Source organism: Elephas maximus, chromosome 2 (assembly GCF_024166365.1).
Source record: "Elephas maximus indicus isolate mEleMax1 chromosome 2, mEleMax1 primary haplotype, whole genome shotgun sequence".
In the NCBI taxonomy this organism is placed as follows: domain Eukaryota; kingdom Metazoa; phylum Chordata; class Mammalia; order Proboscidea; family Elephantidae; genus Elephas; species Elephas maximus.
Window position 1 is genome coordinate 89721963 of NC_064820.1, and position 26150 is coordinate 89748112.

At 38.1% G+C, this 26150-nt stretch overlaps 1 protein-coding gene across 2 annotated transcripts in view; it reads right to left on the bottom strand.

Annotated features, from left to right (window-relative positions):
- The window catches only part of EDIL3 (EGF like repeats and discoidin domains 3), a 531833-nt gene that overhangs the window by 280277 nt on the left and 225406 nt on the right, over positions 1 to 26150 (bottom strand). For both annotated transcript variants that reach the window (XM_049867187.1, XM_049867178.1), the window contains one exon: positions 25265 to 25393. In XM_049867187.1, coding sequence (XP_049723144.1) covers positions 25265 to 25393 — 129 coding nt within the window. The remainder of the gene's footprint in view (positions 1 to 25264; positions 25394 to 26150) is intronic.

Below are 26150 nucleotides of genomic sequence, written 5' to 3' on the forward strand. Positions count from 1 at the left end.
TCACATAAAATGGTGGACAATAAGACTGTACTGAGAATCATGGTGCAGCTAAGTTGACAGATATTTTTGGTGAACCCAATTCACAGCATTCTACCCTTTGGCCCCCCAAAATTCATGCCCTTGCCACATGTAAAACATATTTACCCTATCATATTATCGCAAAAGTCTTAAATCAACTCCAAGCCCAAAATCCAAATATTCTTCCTCATCTGAGAAATCTAAAATATAAGTTACCTGCTTCCAAAGGTACAATGACAGAACTGGTACAAGCTAGACATTTCCATTATAAACGGGAGAAACTGGAGGGAAAGAAAGACTAACAGGCACCAATCAAGTCAGAAGAACACATTACATTAGTCCTCGAGGCTTTGAAAATAATCATCTGTTCTCTGAGACAATTTACACAGTGGCCCTATCCTCCAGACTCTAGGTATTGGCCACACTCTCCAGATTCTGAGCAGAGGCCCTTTGGTCCCAGGCTTCAGCTCCGCCTTCCAGGCCCACTGGGATAGCAACTCTGCTCCCTCAGCTTTAGGAGTACCATTCTCCTAGTCCATCTGAGTGGCAACTCCACCCTTAAAAACACCAGAGGCTATGGCTTCACCATATGGTCCAGCTAAGTTGACAGATATTTTGGGGGGACACAATTCAATCCATGACACAGTTCATCAATGGGAGAACAGATGGAAAAGAGGTCCACAGAGGCCCCAGAATCATGCTGGATGTCACGTAGGCAGAGTATTCTGGGATCCTAAGTACCTTGAGGAAACCCTGGTGGCATAATGGTTAAGTGCTACTGCTGCTAACCAAAAGGTCAGCAGTTCAGGTCCACCAGGTGCTCCTTAGAAACTCTATGGGGCAGTTCTACTCAGACCTATAGGGTCGCTATGAGTCAAAATCAATTCGATGGCAATGGGTTTTTTTTTTTTTTTTCGGTAAGTACCTTGAAGATGGTTGAGAAGGGGGGATATGGGATCCAGACGGAGATGCTCCCTTGTGTCCATAAACTCTTTGCCTCATGGGGAGGGATGACAGAGGAAGGCTAGAGTAGGGTCTCTAAAGCGAGAGACTCAGGGTAGAGGCCACTCCTGGCAGAGTCTAGGAAAGGTACTAGGATTGGGTTAAAGTCATATTCTTCCTTCTCATTCCAACTCTTCCTCAGCTCTTTAGCTAGATTTTGATCTGTCCAGTATTAGAGGAATGAGCTGAAAGTCTTAGTCTTACTTGATGGTAGAGTTAAAATGGTGGCACCTGGATGTGGCTCTTTCTCTCCTGAGATATTTGTGTGGGTTCTTTGAAGATATTCCCATTACTGGTAATTCCCTATCTCTAACTTCCTTCTCTGGTGGGCCACTTTTTTTTTTTTTAACTTCCTTCTCTGGTGGGCCACTTATGTTCTGACCCTGGTTCCCTGTGGTCCACTCACTCTGGTAAGTCAGTGAACTTAACCAGGCCTTCCTCTTGGGCTCTATCCTTCCTAAGATAACAGAGCCCAACTTGGATTTGAGAGTTCCACATCTGGACCGTAGGAAGCCCACAGACATTCTTTCTCTACAACATTCTGGAAATACGATCAATTCTCCAAGCAGCCTCCTGCCCTTGTTCTGTATCAGGCAAAGACAGCTTTGGCCACAGCCTTTGGACCTCCCAGGCAACTGGTAGATTACCAGTCCCTATGTAATTTAATGGAAACCCTGGCAGCATAGTGGTTAAGAGCTATGGATGCTAACCAAAATGTCGGCAGTTCAAATCCACCAGGCACTCCTTGGAAACCGTAGGGAGAAGTTCTACTCTGTCCTACAAGGTTGCTATGAGTCAGAATGGACTCAACGGCAACAGTTTTGGTTATGTAATTTAATATAAGTTATCATAATAACAAAAGGAAAAAAAAACTTTTTAAATAATATCTTTGTTTCTAAATTCCCCAAGGTATATTTTTTCTTTATGTGCAATAATTTACTTAATATTAACCATGCTTTTTTTCCATTTTTCTCTAAATTTTATTCTTTTATTGTTGTCGTTGAGAGTATACATAGCAAAACATACACCAATTCAACAGTTTCTACATGTCCAATTTAGTGACACTGAGTACATTCTTTGAGTTGTGCAACCATTCTACTCTCCCTTTCTGAGTTGTTCCTCCCTCATTAACATAAACTCACTGCCCCCTAATCTTTTGTTGCTGTTGTCAATTTGACCCCATATAGATAGTTCTTAAAAGAGCATAATGCTCAAAGCAGATATTTTTACTAGCAAAGCTAAGCTATTATTTGGTTTTAAGAAGACTTCAGGGGATATTTTTGGATTAAAGTTTAATCCAGGGCAATAGTTTCAGGTGTTCATCCACCCTCCATGGCTCCAGAAAGTGTGGAGTACATGATAACTTGAAATTCTGTTCTGCATACTTTTTTAAAAGAAATATTTGGAGAAAAAAAAAAAGATGGTTTGCTTTTAAAATCCACAAAGGCTCTTGAGTTCTATACTTGAGAAAGCTTTCAAAATAAAAGTTGGGCAAGAAATTTGAACCTCTAAGAGTGATCATCCTTTCAAATGACAAAACCAAATCATGTCTGAGGTTCCCGAAAAACAGGAAATGACCAGGAGGTTCATTTTAAATATACTCTGTGAACCGTTTGAGAATGGCAGGCTGTAAACTACAGCAGAAAGATAGCAGGCTATAAATATTTTTCCTCAATTCAGTTGCTCTGTAAGAAGAAAGAAAAAACTATATTCTCAGATAAAAATGCCATTTACACTCTTATAAGAACTACACTTAAAGAAAAATTGAAATAAGCTATATTTCCCATGAGTTTAAAATGCCAGTTAAAAAAATAGATCACATTAAAAATTAAACAACTGTAAGGGAATAGGTAATTTCACATTTGTTTAGTTTTAGCACATAGGACTATCAATGCAAAAATATACTAAATGTCTTAGATGGCTTTCAAAATAAAAAAGCCATTGATAGTCCAGGAACTTACCTACCAGGACTTAAAAGCTTATCCAATGTATCTAGAGATAAAGAAGAATCAGCCGATACATCTGTAAAATTTAGGATAACTCTGGTAGTAATGTATTAACATCATGTGGCAAGTTTTAGCAGACAAATCCACATGTGGAGACTTGCATATAAAATATAGGGCTAAGAGGTTCATCCTAAAAGAGGACACAGAAAATTATTTTGGAAAATGCTAGCTGTACCGTTGCCAAAATGATACTATATTGACTTGTAAGTGAATTCCCTTGTCTACTTTATTCAAATATGGTGGCATCATTTATACATGGCTCCAGGTGGCATAGTGGTTCAGACCTTGGATGTTAACCAAAGGGTCAGCAGTTGGAATCCCACTCCTTGGAAACCCTGTGGGGTAGTTCTACTGTGTCCTATAGGGCCTCTATGAGTCAGAACCAACTTTACAGCAATGGCAATGAGTCTAAGAGGGCTGGCTTGAATCTCTGAAGCTGGCCATAAGGGAATTGTCTTTATTGCTATACATACTGTGCTATGATTTTCTTATTATATATTCAGAGAAATTTGGGAAAATTTTTAAATAATCTTTTTTTTTTTTAATATATACCTCTTATTCCACAAAGCAGCTGAAAAAGCTTGCAGTAAAATCCCTACATACTAAGATAGTCAAAAATAAAAATAGTAATCCAAAACTATATAGCAAAGTGGGAATAAAATTGTAACAGGAACCTAGGATGGTATACTTACTGGATTTGAACATTACGTTTGTGTCTGTCAGACAAGGAAAATAGCATTATAGTTCTTGCTACCCAATAACATTGAGCATCTTCGTATCTCAGGAGAGAGAAACATGTGCGTCCCTGAACTTATATAAAATTTTATCAGTAGAAGTAATATACTGATAACAAATATCCTCACATTAATTCATTCATACTCTCACTCAACAAATATTTATTAAACGTCTACTATGTGAGAGCCACTGGGCTACATATAAGAGATAAATTGGTAAGTAAAACAGAGACATAACACAAATGGTTAAGTGCTCAGAAACACAACACAAACATATGGCCCAATAACAGTTAAGCACACAGACGCTAACCAAAAGTTTGGCAATTTGAACTCCTCTCTCCTCCGGCAGCTTAATGGGAGAAAGACCTGGCAATCTGTTTCTGTAAAGGTTATAGCCAAGAGAACCCTATGAGGCAGTTCTACTATTTCACATGGGGTTGCTATGAGTCGGAATCAACTCAATAGCATCCAACAACAAGTATTACAATTCACCATGGCTTTCTTTGTTGTTGTTAGGTGCCGTTGAGTCACTTTCGACTCCTAGTGACCTTATGTATGACAAAACGAAAAAAGCACTGCCAATATCTGCACCATCCTCAATTGTTGTTATGCTTGAGCCCATTGTTGTAGTCTCTGTGTCAATCCGTCTTGCTGAGGGTCTTCCTCTTTTTCGCTGACCTCCTTTTTACCAAGCATGATGTTCTTCTCCAGGGACTTGTCTCTTCTGATAACATGTCCAAAGTGCCTGAGACGAAGTCTCGCCATCCGAATTTCTAAGAAGCATTCTGGCTGTACTTCCTCAAAGACAAATTTGTTTGTTCCTCTGGCAGTACATGGTATATTCAATATTCTTCACCAACACCATAATTCAAAAGCATCAATTCTTCTTTGGTCTTCCTTAGTCATTCTCCAGGTTTCACTTGCTTGTGAAAAGATTGGAAATACCATGACTCGTGTCAGGTGCACCTTAGTCCTCAAAGTGACATCTCTGCTTTTCAACACCTTAAAAAGTCTTTTGCAGCAGATTTGCCAATGCAATATATCCTTTGATTTCCTGAATCCTGCTACCATGGGCGTTGATTGTGGATCCAAGTAAAATGAAATGCTTGACAACTTTAATCTTTTCTCTGTTTTTTATGATATTGCTTATTGGTCCAGTTGTGAGTATTTTTGTTTTCTTTATGTTGAGGTGTAATCTATACTGAAGATTCTAGTCTTTGATCTTCATCAGTAAGTGCTTCAAGTCTTCTTCACTTTCAGCAGGCAAGGTTGTGTGATCTGCATATCACAGGTTGTTAATGAGTCCTCCTCCAATCCTGATGCCCTGTTTTTCTTCATACAGTCCATCTCACATTACTTGCTCAGCATACAGGTTGAATAAATACGGTGAAAGGATACAATCCTAATGCAAACTTTTCCTGACTTAAACCACACAGTAGCCCCTTGTTCTGTTCAAACAACTTCCTCTTGGTCTATGTACAGGTTCTTCATAATCACGATTAAGTGTTCTGGAATTTTCATGCTTTGTAATATTATCCATAATTTGTTATGATCCACACAGTCGAATGCCTTTGCATAGTTAATAAAACAAGGGTAAACATCTTACTGGTACTCTTCGATTTCAGCTAAGATTCATTTGAAAACAGAAACGATACCCCTCGTTCATGTCTTCTTCTAAATTTGGCTTCAATTTCTGGCAGTTCCCTGTGGATGTACTGCGGTAACCACTTTTGAATTATCTTCAGCAAAATTTTACTTGTATGTGAGATGAATGACATTGTTCGATAATTTCCATATTCTCTTGTATTACCTGTCTTTGGAATGGGCACAAATATAGACATCTTCCAGTCAGTTGGCCAGGTAGCTATCTTCCAAATTTCTTAGCACAAACAAGTGAGCACTTCCAGCACTGCATCCATTTGTTGAAACATCCCAGTTGGTAGTCTGTTAATTCCTGGAACCTTGGTTTTTGCAATGCCTTCAGTGCAGCTTGGACTTCTTCCTTCAGTACTATCTGTTAATGATCATATGCTACCTCCTGAAACGGCTAAACAACCACCAATTCCTTTTGGTATAGTGACTTTGTGCATTCCTTCCATCTTCTTTTTTTTTTTTTTAAATTAATTTTTATTAAGCTTCAAGTGAACATTTACCATTCCAATCAGTCTGTCACATGTAAGTTTACATACATCTTACTTCCTTCTCCCACTTGCTCTCCCCCTATTGAGTCAGCCCTTTCAGTCTCTCGTTTCGTGCCAATTTGGCCGTCTTCCCTCTCTCTCTATCTTCCCATCCCCCCTCCAGTCAAGAGTTGCCAACACACTCTCCAGTGTCCACCTGATTTAATTAGCTCACTCTTCATCAGCATCTCTCTCCCCCCCGCTGACCAGTCCTTTTCATGTCTGATGAGTTGTCTTCAGGGATGGTTCCTGTCCTGTGCCATCAGAAGGTCTGGGGAGCATTGCCTCTGGGATTCCTCTAGCCACAGTCATACCATTAAGTATGGTCTTTTTATGAGAATTTGGGGTCTGCATCCCACTGATCTCCTGCTCCCTCAGGGGTTCTCTGCTGTGCTCCCTGACAGGGCAGTCATCGATTGTGGCCGGGCACCAACTAGTTCTTCTGGTCTCAGGATAATGTAGGTCTCTGGTTCATGTGGCCCTTTCTGTCTCTTGGGTTCTTAGTTGTCGTGTGACCTTGGTGTTCTTCATTTTCCTTTGCTCCAGGTGGGTTGAGACCAATTGATGTATCTTAGATGGCTGCTTGTTGGCATTTAGGACCCCAGACGCCACATTTCAAAGTGGGATGCAGAATGTTTTCATAATAGAATTATTTTGCCCATTGACTTAGAAGTCCCCTCAAACCATGTTCCCCAGACCCCAGCCCCTGCTCCGCTGACCTTTGAAGCATTCATTTTATCCCGGAAACCTCTTTGCTTTTAGTCTAGTCCAATCAGGCTGACCTTCCTTGTATTGAGTGTTGTCTTTCCCTTCACCCAAAGCAGTTCTTATCTACTAATTGATCAATAAAAAAACCTCTCCCTCCCTCCCTCCCTCCCCCACAAAAGTATGTGTTCTTCTCCGTTTTTTCTATTTCTCAAGATCTTATAATAGTGGTCTTATACAATATTTGTCCTTTTGCCTCTGGCTCATTTCGATCAGCATAATGCCTTCCAGATTCCTCCATGTTATGAAATGTTTCAGAGATTCGTCACTGTTCTTTATCGATGCGTAGTATTCCATTGTGTGAATATACCACAATTTATTTACCCATTCATCCGTTGACGGACATCTTGGTTGCTTCCAGCTTTTTGCTATTGTAAACAGAGCTGCAATAAACATGGGTGTGCATATATCTGTTTGTGTGAAGGCTCTTGTTTCTCTAGGGTATATTCCGAGGAGTGGGATTTCTGGGTTCTATGGTAGTTCTATTTCTAACTGTTTAAGATAACGCCAGATGGATTTCCAAAGTGGTTGCACCATTTTACAATCCCACCAGCAGTGTATGAGAGTTCCAATCTCTCCGCAGCCTCTCCAACATTTATTATTTTGTGTTTTTTGGATTAATGCCAGTCTAGTTGGTGTGAGATGGAATCTCATCGTAGTTTTAATTTGCATTTCTCTAATGGCTAATGATCGGGAGCATTTTCTCATGTATCTGTTGGCTGCCTGAATATCTTCTTTAGTGAAATGTGTGTTCATATCCTTTGCCCACTTCTTGATTGGGTTGTTTGTCTTTTTGTGGTTGAGTTTTGACAGAATCATGTAGATTTTAGAGATCAGGCGCTGGTCTGAGATGTCAGAGCTGAATATTCTTTCCCAGTCTGTAGGTGGTCTTTTTACTCTTTTGGTGAAGTCTTTAGATGAGCATAGGTGTTTGATTTTTAGGAGCTCCCAGTTATCGGGTTTCTCTTCATCATTTTTGGTAATGTTTTGTATTCTGTTTATGCCCTGTATTAGGGCTCCTAGGGTTGTCCCTATTTTTTCTTCCATGATCTTTATCGTTTTAGTCTTTATGTTTAGGTCTTTGATCCACTTGGAGTTAGTTTTTGTGCATGGTGTGAGGTATGGGTCCTGTTTCATTCTTTTGCAAATGCATATCCAGTTATGCCAGCACCATTTGTTAAAAAAACTATCATTTCCCCAATTGACTGACACTGGGCCTTTGTCAAATATCAGCTGCTCATATGTGGATGGATTTATATCTGGGTTCTCAATTCTGTTCCATTGGTCTATGTGCCTGTTGTTGTACCAGTACCAGGCTGTTTTGACTACTGTAGCTGTATAATAGGTTCTGAAATCAGGTAGAGTGAGGCCTCCCACTTTCTTCTTCTTTTTCAGTAATGCTTTGCTTATCCGGGGCTTCTTTCCCTTCCATATGAAATTGGTGATTTGTTTCTCTATCCCCTTAAAATATGACATTGGAATTTGGATTGGAAGTGCGTTATATGTATAGATGGCTTTTGGTAGAATAGACATTTTTACTATGTTAAGTCTTCCTATCCATGAGCAGGGTATGTTTTTCCACTTAAGTATGTCCTTTTGAATTTCTTGTAGGAGAGCTTTGTAGTTTTCTTTGTATAGGTCTTTTACATCCTTGGTAAGATTTACTCCTAAGTATTTTATCTTCTTGGGGGCTACTGTGAATGGTATTGATTTGGTTATTTCCTCTTCGGTGTTCTTTTTGTTGATGTAGAGGAATCCCAGTGATTTTTGTATGTTTATTTTATAACCTGAGACTCTGCCAAACTCTTCTATTAGTTTCAGTAGTTTTCTGGAGGATTCCTTAGGGTTTTCTGTGTATATAATCATGTCATCTGCAAATAGTGATAACTTTACTTCTTCCTTGCCAATCTGGATACCCTTTATTTCTTTGTCTAGCCTAATTGCCCTGGCTAGGACTTCAAGTACTATGTTGAATAAGAGTGGTGATAAAGGGCATCCTTGTCTGGTTCCCGTTCTCAAGGGAAATGCTTTCAGGTTCTCTCCATTTAGAGTGATGTTGGCTGCATAGATGCCCTTTATTATGTTGAGGAATTTTCCTTCAATTCCTATTTTGGTAAGAGTTTTTATCATGAATGGGTGTTGGACTTTGTCAAATGCCTTTTCTGCATCAATTGATAAGATCATGTGGTTTTCATCTGTTGTTTTATTTATGTGATGGATTACATTAATGGTTTTTCTGATATTAAACCAGCCTTGCATACCTGGTATAAATCCCACTTGATCATGGTGAATTATTTTTTTGATGTGTTGTTGGATTCTATTGGCTAGAATTTTGTTGAGGATTTTTGCATCTATGTTCATGAGGGATATAGGTCTATAATTTTCTTTTTTTGTAATGTCTTTACCTGGTTTTGGTATCAGGGAGATGGTAGCTTCATAGAATGAGTTGGGTAGTATTCCGTCTTTTTCTATGCTTTGAAATACCTTCAGTAGTAGTGGTGTTAAGTCTTCTCTGAAGGTTTGGTAGAACTCTGCAGTGAAGCCGTCCGGGCCAGGACATTTTTTTGTTGGAAGTTTTTTGATTACTGTTTCAATCTCTTTTTTTGTTTTGGGTCTATTTATTTGTTCTACTTCTGAATGCGTTAGTTTAGGTAGGTAGTATTTTTCCAAGAATTTATCCATTTCTTCTAGGTTTTCAAATTTGTTAGAGTACAGTTTTTCGTAGTAATCTGAAATGATTCTTCTAATTTCATTTGGCTCTGTTGTGATGTGGTCCTTCTCATTTCTTATTCGGGTTATTTGTTTCCTTTCCTGTTTTTCTTTAGTCAGTCTAACCAATGGTTTATCAATTTTGTTAATTTTTTCAAAGAACCAGCTTTTGGCTTTGTTAATTCTTTCAATCCTTCCATCTTCTTTTGATGCTTCCTGTGTTGTTCAATATTTTCCCCTTAGAATCTTTCAATGTTGCAACTCGAGGGTTCAATTTTTTCTTCAGTTCTCTCCACTTGAAAAATGCTGAGCATGTTCTTCCCTTTTGGGTTTCTAATTCCAGGTTTTCATTACAATACTTTGTCTTCTCAAGCTGTCCTCTGCAATCTTCTGCTCAACTCTTTTACTTCATAATTTCGTCCATGTTCAGGGTCTCTTCTGATATCCATTTTGGTCTTTTCTTTCTTTACTGCCTTTTTAATTAACTTTTGCTTTCTTCGCATGTTCCTGATGTTATGCCACAACTCCTCTAGTTATCAGTCATTAGTGTTCAATGTGTCAAATCCATTCTTGAGAAGTCCTCTAAATTCAGATGTGATATATTCAATATTGTATTTTGGCTCTCATGGATTTGTTCTAATTTTCTTCAGCTTCAACTTGAACTTGCATATGAGCAATTGATGGTCTGTCCCACAGTCGGCCCCTAACCTTGTTCCGACTGATGATATTGAGCTTCTCCATTGTCTCTTTCCAAAGATGTAGTCCGATTTGAGTCCCGTGTGTTCCACCTGGCTAGGTCCACATGTATAGTCACTGTTTATGTTGTTGAAAAAAGATACTTGCAATGAAGAAGTCATTGGTCTTGCAAAATTCTATTATGAGATCTCTGGTGTTGTTTCTATCACCAAGGTCATATTTTCCAACTATTGATCCTTCTTTGTTTCCAAATTTTCTTCTTTGTTTCCAATTTTTTCATTCAAGCCACCAGTAATTATCAATGCATCTTGATTGCATGTTTGATCAATTTCAGACTGCAGAAGTCAGTACAAATCTTTAATTTCTTCATCTTTGGCATTAGTGGGTGGTGCATAAATTCCATTAAAAGTTATATTAACTGGTCTTCCTTGTAGGCATATGGATATTATCCTATCACTGACAGTGTTGTACTTCAGGATAGATCTCAAAATGTTATTTTTGATGATGAATGGGACACCATTCCTCTTCAATTTGTCATTCTGACATAGTAGGCCATACGATTGTCTGTTTAAAAATGACCAAAACCAGGCTGTTTCAGCTCACTAACATATAGGATACTGATCTTAACGCATTCTGTTTCATATTTGAAAACCTACAATTTTCCTAGATTCATACTTTGTACATTCCACATTCTGATTATTAATGGATGTTTGCACCTGTTTCTTCTCATTTTGAGTCCTGCCACATCAGCAAATGAAGGTCCCCAAAGCTTTACTCTATCCATGTCTTTAAGACGGAATGAGCATGATGGAGAATGGTTGGAGATGAGGTCAGAGAGAAAGCCACGAACATAACATATAAGGACTTCCTGTTGGTTATTGTAAGGACTCTGGATTCTACTCCAAGTAAACTGGGCAGCCACTGGAGGTTTTTGAACACAGAAATTACATAATGTAATCTACGTTTTAAGAGGATCACTCTGGCTGTTGTTTGACGATAAACTAGGAACAAGCATAGAGACGGGGAGACAATTAAAGCATGTGTCATAGTAGCTCAATAATGGGGCCTTAGGTAAGAAGTGGAGGAGGTCAGAGTATGGATATATTCTTAAACTAAGAACAGAGCATACTGGAGATACTGAGTGTAGATAATTCTCCTGAAGTGAGGCAGTGATGGTTCAGAGATAGAATTCTTGCCTCAAGTGTTGAAGACCCAGGTTTAATTTACAACCACCCATGCAAAGCTGCCACTCATTTGTCATGGTGTATGATGTTGAACAGGTTTCAGCAGAGCTTCCGCACTAAGACAAACTAGGAAGAAGGGCTTGGAAATCTACTTCAGAAAGTCAGTCAGTGAAATCCCTGTGGATAACAACAGTCCAGTCCCCATCACTTCATGGGGATAGCACAACACTGGCCGGTGTTTTATTCTGTTGTGCGTGGTCACCATGAGTCAGGGGTCTACTCCTCAGAAGCTAACAAAAACGACTCCTCTAAAGAGTTTTTTATTGTTGTTGGAAAACAGAAAACAGGAACAGTAGCATTTATATGTTTTCCCTTTTTTTCTCTCTCTCTCTCTCTCACCTCAGCTATTGAGAAGGCATGTACTCTTTAAGTATAAAATCTTGCTTTATAAAAAGAGGCACGTAGTATTCCCATCCTCTCCAGTGCATTATTGGATAAGATAAAATTAGTGTTTTAGTTTCAATTTCTTCTTCCATGATTAAAAAAAATATTTTGAAATCCAATTATCAAAAGATAATGATAAGTTTAGTATGTATAGAACTTCTAATTGTACAAAAAAACATCTTTACAAATATTAAATTTCCCAGAAATCACCACTCTACACTTAAGAGTAGGTAAATTAGTTCCATTTAGAGCTAGCTCCATTTTTAAGGATGAGGAAAGCAAGACTTACAATAAGCACTAGCTCAAATTGATATGTCTAGTTAAAAGCATACCAGAGATGGACATTTGGGCCTTTTCTACATTTAACTTAAGCTGGATAAACTATGCTTATTTCATTTTGAGAAAGTCGGGAAAAATTTCTTTACTTACCACCAATACAGTCTTTTTCAGAGGGGGTTGGGGGAAATCTAATTTCGAAACGTTCTTATTTGAGATATATCTTATGAAATGATTAAAACATTCTGAAAATCTAAGGCTAATTTATTTCCAATGGGTATGTTGCTTAAATTTTTCTAAACTTTTAGGCTTTGTCATGATTACAAAATCAATCAGGAATTGTGAGAGAAAAATCAATTAAGTTACATTCCAAAGACTGACATTAGTAAATACTCAATGCAATTGTGATTTCTATGTCTCCCATTAAAATGTAAACAATGACTCTTTTTCAAAATCATTATTATATTTCAGTATGTAATTAGAATAGTCTTGATTTACCCCCTATCTCTTTTATAATGTTTTCTTAAAAATATACTGTATTTCACTATTAAGTTTCAGCTGATGTAGAAATAAAAAGCAAAACAATACATCTAAAAGCAACTGATTTTATGGGTCTTTTAAAAATAACAAAATTTAAAAGTTTAACATCTTAAATAGGACCACATACATTTAAGACACTGAATATATACGTATTTGCATACCACTGTGTGTTTATACATACATACAGTTATCTTTAAAATTCTAGGTCCTATTCTAATGATGCTGTTGAAAGCTAGAAACAAATGGCAATAACAAAGCATACTGGAAATTATAACAATACATTATACAGTCCAAGTCTATGGCAAAACATTAGGTAAGAAATAAATGCTTATAATGCTACTAAAATCCATTAGCAAAAAACAAATAGTTCTGATGCTAACGTAATACACTCTCAAAATATTTTCCAAACCTAAAACATTTATCAGCTCCTCCTAATTTTCCATTAACACCTTGTTCCAAGTCACCATCATCTCTGATCCCAGGGGTTCTAGTCTTGCCCCCAACAAAGCCAACTTTTCACCAGTGACCAGACTCATTCTCCAAACATAAATTAGTTCATGAATTTTGTTTTTCCTCTCCAAAGGTGTCCTTCCACAATTACGATAAAATAAAAAGGCCTCCATGGTTAAGAGATTAGCTGCTAACCAAAAGGTTGGCAGTTTGAATTCACCAACTACTCCTCGGAAACCCTATGGGGCAGCTCTACTCTGTCCTACAGGGTCGCTATGAATTGGAATCGACTCAATGGCAAAGTTTTTTTTTTTTTTTTTTTTCCAATCATACGGTTGATAAGGCACTGTGGCAAGATGCCCCTCACTACCTCCCAAGGCTCTGTTCTGTCTCCTCTCCTCATCACTCACCGTGCTCCAGCCACCTCGCCAAGCACTTAACCCTCTTAGGACTCTAGCGCTTGGTACTCCTGCTGATTCCCACGGCTGGCCCCTGACTTCATTCACATCTCTGCTCAAATGGCACTTAAAAAAAAAAAAAAGTTGCTGTCGAGTCAATTCCAATTCATAGTTAACCTAGGGAGAAAACTCCTTTGGCCATCCTCTCAAGTAGCACTGCTGTACCTCCACTCCCTAGTCCCTTGTTCTTAAAGCGCATATCAATATTCAACACCATATACTCTTGTGTTATCTTCTTTAATTGATGTTTCCATTGAGATAATTGTAGATCCACACAAATTTGTAAAAAATAAAATGAAGAGGCCCACGCATACTTCATCCAGTTTCTCCTAATGATAACATTTTTCGAAACTGCATTGCAAACGTCCCAACAAAGATAATGACATTGATACAATCTTCCAATCTTATTAAGATTTCCCCAGTTTTACCTATATTCTATTTGTGTGTATGTATTTAAAAAAAAAATTAGTTCTATATAATTATATAACATGTATATGCTCATGTATACACCACCACAGTCAATAAACTGAGCAGTTTAAATGCCACAAGTATCCTTCATGTTATCATTTTATAGCCACACTCACATCCCTCCCCCGGTCCCTACCCCTTGGCAATCACTAATCTTCCCTCCACTTCTAAAATGTTGTAATTTCAAAAATCTTATACAAATGGAATCATACTGTATAACTCCCTTGGGGATGGGATTTTTTTTACTCAGTATAATTTCCTTGTGATTTATTCAAGTTGTTATGTGCATCAACAGTTACTTTCCTTTCCCTGCTGAGTAAACGTCCACGGGAATATGTATGCCGCGGCTTATTTAACCATTCACCTGTTGAAGGACATCTGGTCTAACTCCAGTTTGTGGTTATTACAAATAAAGCTGCTATGAACATTTGTGTAGAGGTTTTTGTGGGAACCTAAGTTTTTATTTCTCTGGGATAAACGTCCAAGAGTGCAATTGCTGGGCTGTATGAGAAGTGCATACATTATATTTTTATTATCCTTTTTCCCACTGGAATGAAAATCATATGACCACAGGAACTTGGTCTATTTAGTTCTCTGCTGTGTCCTATTACCTACAATAGTGCTTCATACAGAGTAGGGAGTTGTTAGATATCTGTTAGATGAGTGAGCTTCAGATCATTCTGGAGATATATTCCCATGTGCACAGATGCTTTTGCTTTTTGAACAACTTGTGGTGAGAGAATTCTAAAATAATGCTCCCTGGGAAAGGTGGCAGACATAAGAATAAGTGTTATCTCTGGCACCTGTTTCCCACAAACTGAGGCACTGGTTTGAGCCCTAAATAAGAGAGCAGGTAGGGCGGGAAGGCCGAGCAACTGTGTTCATACAGAGATCTGAGAGGATCTGGAAAAAGCTGCCCGGTACTCAGCCCCAAAGAAACAACGTGGAACCCAATGTCATTAAAACAGCTCCAGTAACCCAGTTAAAACAGCTAGACTTGCCTTAATGTTACCTCAGGTCATATGTGGTTTCAGCCTGCTGGGGGGCCACTAGCAGAGGACAGAATAGCCTGCCTCTGGAGCAGTGGGCTCAAGGTGGGACCAGCTGCAGAATCAGGGAGCTAGTACTTGTTTCTAAGCACACGTGGAGACTTGGCAAAATAGTAAGATATCAATAAATACTTATTAAATGTGTAGATGAACAACTGGTTTCCTGACATGATTGGGGAAGTCTTCAAAAAAAAAAAAAAACAAATTAAAGTTTTTTAAAAAATTTTAATCATTTGGAGTACCATCTCTATTCCTGAAGAGAGTCTTTATAAAGTCACATGTGAATCAATTCTAGAAGCTTGTACTTATTAGTATAAATGCACCACCTTCACGAGTATAACCTTCTGGCAATTTTTTGTAATGCATCTCTTCAGAGTTTATCATTTGCTGGCAAACAAATTTCTTTTAACAAGTAACAGCCACAATAAAAAAGAAACAGGATGTACTACTTCATCTAAAGTAACAATTTTCAAACGGTTTTCAGTTTTTGAAAATCTGAGCCTTTCATTGCAAGAATCAAAAATTGGGTCTACATTAAATAGTGACTCTGTGCAAATATTCAGTATATGTGTCTGCCAGAATAACATTCTTTGTAAGGTCTCAATCAAAGGAGGAGCACCGGGAAGCAAAAATACCTTGGAAGTCTGGCCACTGGACACAGATAAAGAGATATCACATTTTACAAACAGTAAGCTACCATTTTCTTGTGGCCTGATTCTTTCAATTAGCTAGGAATTCTTGCAGTAAGGTGATTTCCATTATATTAAGCAAAAGTTGAACGAAAAAATTCAATAAACTTGTGAGAATATAAATTCAATGGGATTAAATTTATGTATCCTAAATTTGTTTTCTAACTGAGCAGTTCTCTACAGAGTTTCTTTAAAGCATTGTAATTTCTCACATTGGTTCTAGAACACTGCTTCACAACCTTGCTTGCACGTTAGAATCATCTGGGGAGATTTAAAAACTCCTAATGCCTAGACTGTACTCTGGACCAATTAATTCAGAATCTCTGGGGTGGAATCCAGGCATTAGTACTTTTTTACAGCTCCCCTAGTGATTATAATGTGCATCCAAGGTTCAGAACAAAGTTCTAAGACCATTTGCATCAGTTTCACTGGGGTTCTTGTTAAATAAGCAGACTTGAATCTGAAACAGAGCCCTGATGGCACAGTGGTTAAGTGATACGGCTGCAAACCAAAAGGTTAGCAGTTCCAATCACTAGCTGCTCCTTGGAAACCCTATGGGGCTGTTCTACCCTGTCCTCTAGGGTCACTAAAGGTTGGAATTGACTTGACAGCAGCAGCTTTTTTTGGGGGGGGGATCCAAAACTAAACGTGTCAAATTGAAATCTCTATGTATGAGCATCCCAGGCATCTGTCAGTTTGTTGTACTGTGGTAGCTTGCATGTTGCTGTGATGCTGGAAGCTATGCCAACAGTATTTCAAATATCAGCAGGATCACTCTTGGTGGACAGGTTTCAACTGAGCTTCCAGGTTAAGACAGACTAGAAAGAAGGACCTGGGGGGTCTACTTCCAAATAAATTAGCCAGCGAATGCCTTATGCATACCGAAAGAACATTGTTCCATATAGTGTGGGAAGATGAGCACCTCAGGTGGGAAGGTACCCAAAATGTGACTGAGGAAGAGCTGCCTCCTCAAAGTAGAGTCATCCTTAATGACAGGGATGGAGTCAAGCTTTCAGAACCTTCATATGCTGATGTAATATGACAAAAAAATGAGAAGAAACAGCTGTAAATGGAAATTAATAATTGGAACTTGGAATATATGAAGTATGAAACTAGGAAAGTTTGAAATCATCAAAAACAAAATGGAAAGCAAAAAGATTGATATCCTACACATAGTGAGCCAAAATGGACTGGTATTGGTCATTTTGAATTAGACAATCACATGGTCTACTATGCTGGGAATGACAACTTGAAGAGGAATGGCATTGCATTGATCATCAAAAAGAACATTTCAAAATCTATCCTGAAGTACAATGCTGTCAGTGACAGAATATTATCCATATGCCTATAAGAAAGACCAGTTAATATAACTATTAATCAAATTTATGTACCAAACACTAATGCCAAAGATGAGGAAACTGAAGATTTTACCAACTTCTATACTCTGAAATTGATTGCATTGATAATTACTGATGATTGAAATGTGAGAGTTGGAAACAAAGAAGAACGATTGGCACTCGGAAAATAGGGCCCTGGTGACAGAAAAGATGCAGGAGATTGCACGATAGAATTTTACAAAGCCAACAACTTTTTCATTGAAAATACCTTTTTTCAGCAGCATAAATAGTGACTATACACACGGTAATGGACCTCGCCAGATGGAATGCACAGGAATCAAATCGACTACATCTTTGGAAAGAGATGATGGAAAAGCTCAGTATCATCAGTCAGGACAAGGCTAGGGACTGACTGTGGAAAAGACCATCAACTGCTTGTATGCAAGTTCAAGTTGAAAATTAGAACAAGTCCATGAGAGCCAAAGTATGACCTTGAGTACAACCCACCTGAGTTTAGGGACCATCTCAAGAACAGATTTGACATATTGAATATTAATGACTGAAAATCAGATGAGTTGTGGAATGACATCAAGGACATCATACATGAAGAACAAAAGAGGTCATTAAAAAGACAGGAAAAAAAAGAAAAGACCAAAATGGATGTCAGAAGAGACTCTGAAACTTGCTCTTGAACGTAGAGTAGCAAAAGTTAAAGAAAGAATATAATAAAGTAAAAGGGCTGAACAGATTTCGAAGGGTGGCTCCAGAAGATAAAGTATTATAGTGAAATGTGCAAAAAAACTTTAGTTAGAAAATCAAAAGGGAAGAACTTGCTCAATATTTCTCAAGCAAAAAGAACTGAAGAAAAAATTCAAGTCTCCAGTTGCAATATTGAAAGATTCTACTGGGAAAATAATAAATGATGCAGGAAACATCAAAAGAAGATGGAAGGAATACACAGAGTCAGTGTGCCAAAAAGAATTGCTTAATGTTCAACCATTTCAGGAGGTAGCATGTGATCAAGAACCAATGGTACTGAAGCAAGAAGTCCAAGCTGCACTGAAGGCAATGCAAAAAACAAGCCTCCAAGAATTAACGGAATGCCAACTGAGATGTTTCAGCAAACGGATGCAATGCTGGAAGTGCTCACATGTGTATGCCAAGAAATCCGGAAGACAGCTTTCCTGCCAACCAACTGGAAGAGATCCATATTTGTACCCAACCCAAAGAAAGGTGATCTAACAGAATGTGAAAACTATCAAACAATACCATTACTTTCAAACACAAGTAAAATTTTGCTAAAGATCATTAAAAAGCAGGTGCAGCAGTACACCAACAGGCAACTGTCAGAATTTCAGGCTAGATTCAGAAGGAGACGTGGAACAAGGGATATCATTTCTAATGTCAGATGGACCTCGGCTGAAAGAGAATACCAGAAAGTTGTTTAACTGTGTTTTATTGACTCTACAATGGCATTTGACTGTGTGGATCATAACAAATGATGGATAATATTGCGAACAATGGGAATTCCAGAACACTTAATTGCGATCATGAAGAACCTGTACATAGACCAAGAAGCAGTCATTCAAACAGAACAAGAGGACATTGTGTAGTTTAAAGTCAAGAAAAGTGTGTGTCAGGGCTGTATCCTTTCACCATACTTATTCAATCTGTATGCTGAGCAAATAATCAGAGACGCTGGACTATATGAAGAATAACTCAGCATCAGGATTGGAGGAAGACTTACTAACAGCCTGCACTGTGCAGATGACACAGCCTTGCCTGCTGAAAGTGAAGAGGACTTGAAGCACTTACTGATGAAAATCTAAGACCACAACTTTCAGTATGGACTACACCTTAACATAAAGAAAACAATAATCCTCACGACTAGACCAATAAGCAGCATCATGATAAATGGAGAAAATATCGAAGTTATCAAGGATTTCATTTTACTTAGATTCACAATCAACACCCATGGAAGCAGCAGTCAAGATATCAGTGTATTCCATCAATAAAAAGCTAAGATGTCACGTTAAGACCCAAGCCATGGTGTTTTCAATTGCCTTATATGCGTGCCAAAGCTGGTGTTGGTGAAGAATATTGAATATGCCATGGACTTCTAGAAGAACAAACAAATCTGTCTTGGAAGAAGTACAGCCAGAATGTTCCTTAGAAGCCAGGATGGTGAGACTTCATCTCACATCCTTTGAACATGTTATCAGGACAGATCGGTCCCTGGAGAGGAACATCATGCTTGGTAAGTAGAGTATCAGAGGGAAAGAGGAAGACCCTCAATAAGATGGATTGACACAGTGGCTACAACAATGCACTCAAGCATAGCTGAATTTGTGAGGATGGTGCAGGATGGTGCAGTGTTTCATACTGTTGTACACAGGGTCGCTATGAGTTAGAACAGACTTTAAGACACCTAAGAACAACATGCATGAGCAAGAGAATCTGTATGTTTAGCAGCTCCCCCCTCCAGTTAATTCATATGCACATCCAGTGAGAACTGAGAATTAGACTGGCTCATGTTTACCTGCAAAACCATTGGTGAGCAGGGAAATTTGAAATCTCAGTCCAGAGTCAAAAAAACCTTTTTGGGGGTTGGGGACTAGTCTATTTTGAAAGGCTCCTTGGATGTGTTTACTTACCCAGTGTAGCTATAGTGTTTGCAGGTTTCAGTAATAATTCCAGGTAAAATTTTCACCATTTTTTAAATTAATTTTTATTTGGTAAAATTGATCTTCTAGTGGAAAAGTTAATATAAGGAGGATATCAAGCTAAATTAGAAAGATTAATTAAAAATAACTATATACATGAATTAAGGGTGCTAAATAAAAATCCCCATTGCTGTTGAGTTGCTTACGACTCATAGCAACCCTACAGGGTATGATAGAACTGCCCCATAGGGTTTCCAGGGAGTAGCTTGTAGATTCAAACTACTGACCTTTTGGTTAGCATCTGAGCTGTTAACCACTGTGTGATCAGGGCTCCAAAGGTGTTAGTAGAGAACCTTTTAAAGAAAAACGTAAAGCCCCGTACTGGAACCCTCCCCATAATACCAAAAATAAAATAACAATTAAAATATTTTTTAAAGGAAGGGAAAAATTCAAGACAAATATAACCTTGTTATATTTTAATAATATTAGTCTATTAGACTTACATAACCTTTTGCAATTTGTAAAGTGTTTCGTAAAACATCTAATCTGATGCTCACAAATATCCTACTTAGGGAAGTAGGGCAAAGGATTATTCAAACCCCATTACCATGGAGTTGATTCAGACTCATAGCGACCCTATAGGACAGAGTAGTGCTACCTCTTAGTGGCTCCAAGGAGCACCTGGTGGATTCAAACTGTCAACCTTTTGGTTAGCAGCCATAGCTCTTAACCACTACGCCACCGGGGTTTCCAAAGGATTTTAGTTCCAGGTTTTACAGACAAGATATTTCCAGTACCTAAGACCATTTAAAGTTCTCAGTGACTGTCTGTTAAACTGCACTGAATTGCTGAATGAGAAAGCTGAGGCACAGAACCACTAAGTGCCAACTGACTCTTCATCAATTGATCAACGTAGAGTTTGCATCAAAACTCCAAGTCTAATCCAGGATCCTTTTTCTAACAGCTTTCTTCCTCCAGTCCGTTTTTGAGATTGTTAAGAACATTGAAGTTAAATGAGCATTCCTTAAGGCAGTGGTCCTCAACCTTGGTGTAACTAAAGATATTCTGGGCATTTTTAACTAAATTCAGGGCACCACTCAAAGATTCTGATTTAATAGTGCTGAAGTGGGACTAGGAACCTGCATGCTAAACAAGCAACACCTACCAGAGAAAGCAAGTAATTGCCAAGTATTTAATTAACCTACTTAACCATGTCCATCAAAACAGCAAATATTGTTCGTTAACTCTGAGCAAAGTTAAATATTTAAATTACTGTATTTTTTACGCAAATCACACACTTGTTATGTTTGTTTGCCAACCACTCCTTCCCTCCACGAGGTATATTCAGGAGCACTACTATGCCTTTTTTTTTTTTTTTTTTTAAACATGTTGCTGTAAAAAAATTAGCTTAGTGCGCTTAGGAAAATACCTCATGGGCGAGGGAGTGGTTGGCAAAAAAATGTAGAAGTGTGCATTATTTGTGTAAAAATTTGATACATACAAGTAAAATGACTCATGACCTCATTAAATATTTGTGGAATGTATGAATCCATTAATCAATAATATAAAATGAAGAGTAAGCTTGTTTTTAATAGCAGTAAATGCAAGAAGTAAAGTTTTAGACATTGTTTTTCTGGATAACTAAATCAGAGGATTTTGTCTTGAGCTTATCTAATAATCTGGGCCACTTTAAACAAGTCTACTTTTTTGTAGGGCTTATTAGGCTCCTTCCTCATGGAATATGAACCCGGAATTTTTTTTTCTTAAGAACATGGAACTGTACAGAGGTAAGGAAGAATGCATAGAATGCCCAGAGTGGGAAGATGCACAAAGATTTCAGGGAATGAAGAAGCAGTCCTTCACTAAGGCATTAGGTTTACTACTATGAAACAAATTAAACACGATTACTTCTACCCAGCCCAAAATATAGCTTCCAGTAGAAAACTGCTTGTTTAAAAATGCCTTTCAAAAGTCTAATCTCTAGCTAATTTTGGTGCTCAATTCATCCTATAACTTGCCATACTACTATATATATATATACATCTATCCTTCACATTATTCTATGGTATTTTAAAACCACATATAATTTGAGAATTCTAATAAAATTCAATACTAATAACTATTGTTCTTATAAAGTTATAACCTCACGCTACTTACAAAAAGCTTACTTAAAAAAAATTAGGTAATATTAAATCTGGCACTGGAGACAATTTTCTAATGTGTAGTTTACTGACAACATAGTTGTTAAACTAACCAAATAACTATATACTATGAATTCTTTAATCATGAAATGTCTTTAAATGCCTATCTATATTGAAAAGATATTTAATAAACATTTTGTCACATAGAACTAAATTAATAAGCCCCCTAAATATGCCTATCCCGATTTTTTCAGTTCTTTTTTCCAGATGAAATGTTCATATTGTATTTTTATACCTTCTACTTTCATTGACTTGCAATATAGTTTTGATCTGCAAAAAAACATAATGAATGAATATTTTGCCTATGATCTATTTTTACATAACTGAATGAAAAAGTTGCCACCTTAACCTAAGAAATGATCACGTTTGGCTGTTAAAAGTTTTGTATGGTATTTCTTAACCTTCAGGGTGCGTGGGAGTCAACTGGCATCATTTGGAAATGCAGATTCTGATTCAGCAGGTCCAGGGAGGTGCCTGATAATCTGGACTTCTAACAAGCTTTCAGGCGATGCTGATGTATATGACTACACTTTGAAGTGTAAGATTCTAGAGTGTATCACGCTATAATATTTGTGTAGCTGTGAAAAAAAACCCAAACACCTAGTAGTTCTTGCCAGAGATTAAAGAGCTGCTTCTCTGCTTCTGGAGCCCTGGGGGTGCCGTGGCTTAAGAGCTTGGCTGTTAACCAAAAGGTCAGCAGTTCAAATCTACCGGTAGCTCCTTAGAAACCTATGGTGCGGTTCTACTCTGTCTTATAGGGTCACTATGAGTCAGAATCAACTCGATGGCAACGGGTTTGATTTTCTCTGTTTCTAATGACTGAAGGAGGTTTCAAGTCCTTCCAGTACTTCTAAATCTGCTTTTCCAATGTATAATCTTTTTCAATTTAATCTATAAAGAGAAAAGCTTGATAACCTCTGAACAATGAGCAAGCTACTCATCTAGCCATAATACTGTATAAGCTGGCGTGAACCAAAGCTTTCAATTGCACAGAGGTTAAGTGATTGGCTCAAGGTCACTTATCCAATAACTGAAAAGGTCAAGATTTAAATCCAGGTCTTTGATTCCAAATCCAATGCTTTTTCGTCCATTGCTGGTTGCCTCTAATAATGATGCACTCCAGAGATTAGGGTCTAGGTTGTTTAGACCACAATAATCCCCGTTCCGAACTGAATCTCTCTGCTCGGGCCTCACACTGCAATTCCTAACATGGATTTCAGGTCTTATGGGGCTTTGGGTGCAGTAAGGGGATGGGTTTCTTTGTGCTTCAAAACAAGCCTTGAATTTCAACACAATTACATGAATTTAGAAGCTTATATGAGCATGATGTAAGGGTGGAAAGAAAAGACTTAGGTTTTCCATGTGGAGAATGAGGAGAAGAATTATTTAGTCTATTTCTCTAAACCTGCAGATGTCTTGAAAAAAAAAAAAAAAAGCCAACCATGTGTGGGAATCAGAAGTAGGTAGACGCTTCTCCAGGAACTCTTTCCCAACAAAACCTTGCTTATTTGGGGATAGATAACTTGATGCCTTAACAGGACTTCAAAGCCATAAGTGATAATTGAAACCAAACTGATCTTTAAAATATGAAGGAAAAAAGGCCCAGAGATACGAAAAGAATGTTGCCCAATCAGCCAGGTATCACTGGTTGGAACTTAGATCTAAAGTTTCCCAATCTCCTTTTTAAGGCTCAGCCCCAACTTCACACTGACTTCAGCAGGTCAGGTGAGATAGTTAATAAATGTGAAATATTGAAGTGGCATTAGGGGTCTATACAAGCCCTCCTTATACTCTCCTTCTAAGCCCTTTGAGGACTCAGAACAGTAAGAATCTGGTATTGTATACTTTCACCTTCTACTGCCCTGAAGTCTTTTTTGTGCTACCATTGAGTCTACTTTGACTAACGGTGACCTTATATATAACAGAACAAAATATTCCCCAGTCGTGTTCCAGCCTAATGGTTGTTTGTATATGATCACATGGTCTTGGGTTCAAGGCCTGCTTCTAAACACTGAACAGCTGCCCATCATGAAAATTCTGTTTTCATTTCAAAGGGGATCACTCTCTAAGTGTGTGTGCTGTATATAAGCATTTCAGACCTGAAGGACTCAAGTGTGGTGGCCCAGCTGTTTTCCCCTCTGGCAGAAGCACCTGACACTATATCACAAGATTTTGATAAGAAAGTAAGTGTTAATAATACTCTTTTCACAGCATTAAGTAAATTTCAAGATTCTGGGATCCCATGTTTGTTTCCAGGGCTATTTCATGTGTTCATGTGTGAAGGCTGAGCAGTTATGCTACAGTAAGAGAAAATCAGCCTTAGCACCTCCCGACTCTCAGCCTGAGAAAAATCAGGAGCCTCTCATTTCTTAGTTGGTGATCTGCGCTCTTAGAGACAGTTATAAGAATTTAGGTGCCAGTTTCAAGAAGCACAGATGTCCATGTTCTGTAACAGGCTTCCATAGAAATTCTACAAACTCCTGACCATGGCAAATCTCCTAAAAGTGCAAAGGCCTCCAAAGTTTCAGAGCCAGGATGCACTCTATATTTTTTTGCTCATGGTTGAAAACCTGTCTGTAGCAGATCTATCCAGCTTTACCTTATTCATTCCTACCACATTCTCTTAATGATCACTCTGGTGTTCATGGGTCAGATGCTCCCTCCCCACTCTTCCTACCATATGCCATCCCCCTCCCTCTGACCAATACCCTATCCCTCCTTTAACACGTAGGTCCTATGGTCTCAGTCTCTATGAAAACCTTCTTCAAAATCTCTAGTTCCCTGTAACTTCTCTATCTCTGAACTGCAACAGCTAAGCCGCCACATCACTCCTTTGGAATTTCTGTTCAGCCATGCTTCTAAGAAGAAATTATCACAAGTGGACCTGTTTTGCTCAAATTGCCAGGATAAATAAAAATGGGGATAAATGATAAATGTGCAGGTAACTTTCAAAGATTTTCACATTAAAATAACAAGAAGCTAGGAGTAAGGATACTGGCTTATAGATAGGGTAAGGTGGAGTTGTTTTTTTTTTTTTGGTATTCTGAACCAGAATAATTACTGAGATGCTTGAAGAATGTAATTTCAGGGTAAGTATGGAAGTGAGAAACAGTTATTATTAATTTAATATAAAGAATAGCATTTAGCAAGTATAGCTGAACAATCACGGAAAGGGCTAACTAGCAGACTACGTAGCTCCCATGCCAATTCCAAACACGGTCTAAGAGTCATCAGCTGGACTGTGGTGTATTCAGTGAGAGAGAAGTATTATTAGCCAACTGCCAGGGCGCTTTGTCCCTCTAGGTTTCTATGCTTCCACTACAAACAACAATGATAATGACTTGTATACTTTGCAATCAATAATCATAAAACCACAATGACCAAGAATAACTTACTGTGCTGACAATGAATCCCATTAAATCCTTGAGGGCATTTACAAACATAGCCTATGAATGTGTCCCCGCGGTATGCTTCACTGATTTCACAGGTTCCTCCATTATGGCATGGATTAGGGGTGCAGGGACCTGAAAGACAGAAAACAAATATTGTTGCATGATGCATATGCTTAAAAGTAGATACTGAGTCAACATTTTGCCTTTAATAATTTTATTTAAAACAAACAAACAAATGTTTTGGATATATGGGGAATGTTCAGGGGTTCAGTGTAAGCTCTGGAGACCAGCAGCCTGGGTTAGAATTCTGATGTCAGCACTCTCTAGCCATACAGTCCTGAGGAACTTATTTAACCTCCCTGCACCTCAGTTTCTTCTTCCGTCAAATGTCTATACCAATAGAATCTATCAGAATTGGTTATGATATTAATGAAAAGAGTTCACACTTAAAATACCCAGAACAGCCTGTCACTTATTAAGCACTCAAAATATCAGCAAAACAAAACATAATAATTGTAGAACATCCCCTCCATAGTTTAAAATTAATGCTAAATGGTAATGTCTACAGTTATGGGCATTGAGTGGCTTTTGTTCTCTGCTGGTATAAGTAGTATACATTTGCGAATGTCTGTACACATACAGGCCAAGTAAAGTGGATAGCTAGCTAGTTGCGATACTTTTTATAGACTATTTCTGAGTCGTGGTGGGCATACCTCTGGAGAAGCACAAATTTTGCCAATCAAAAAGGTGAAGCTCATCAACAGCTGCAAAAAGTGAGAAGAGTGGCAGATAACCATTTTTAAGCTTTGAGAAAGTAACTTCAGCTGAGTGATTGGCACCTGTGGCAGCCAAAACAGGTGTGGTGCTCAGATCTCCCTTGGAGAGAACC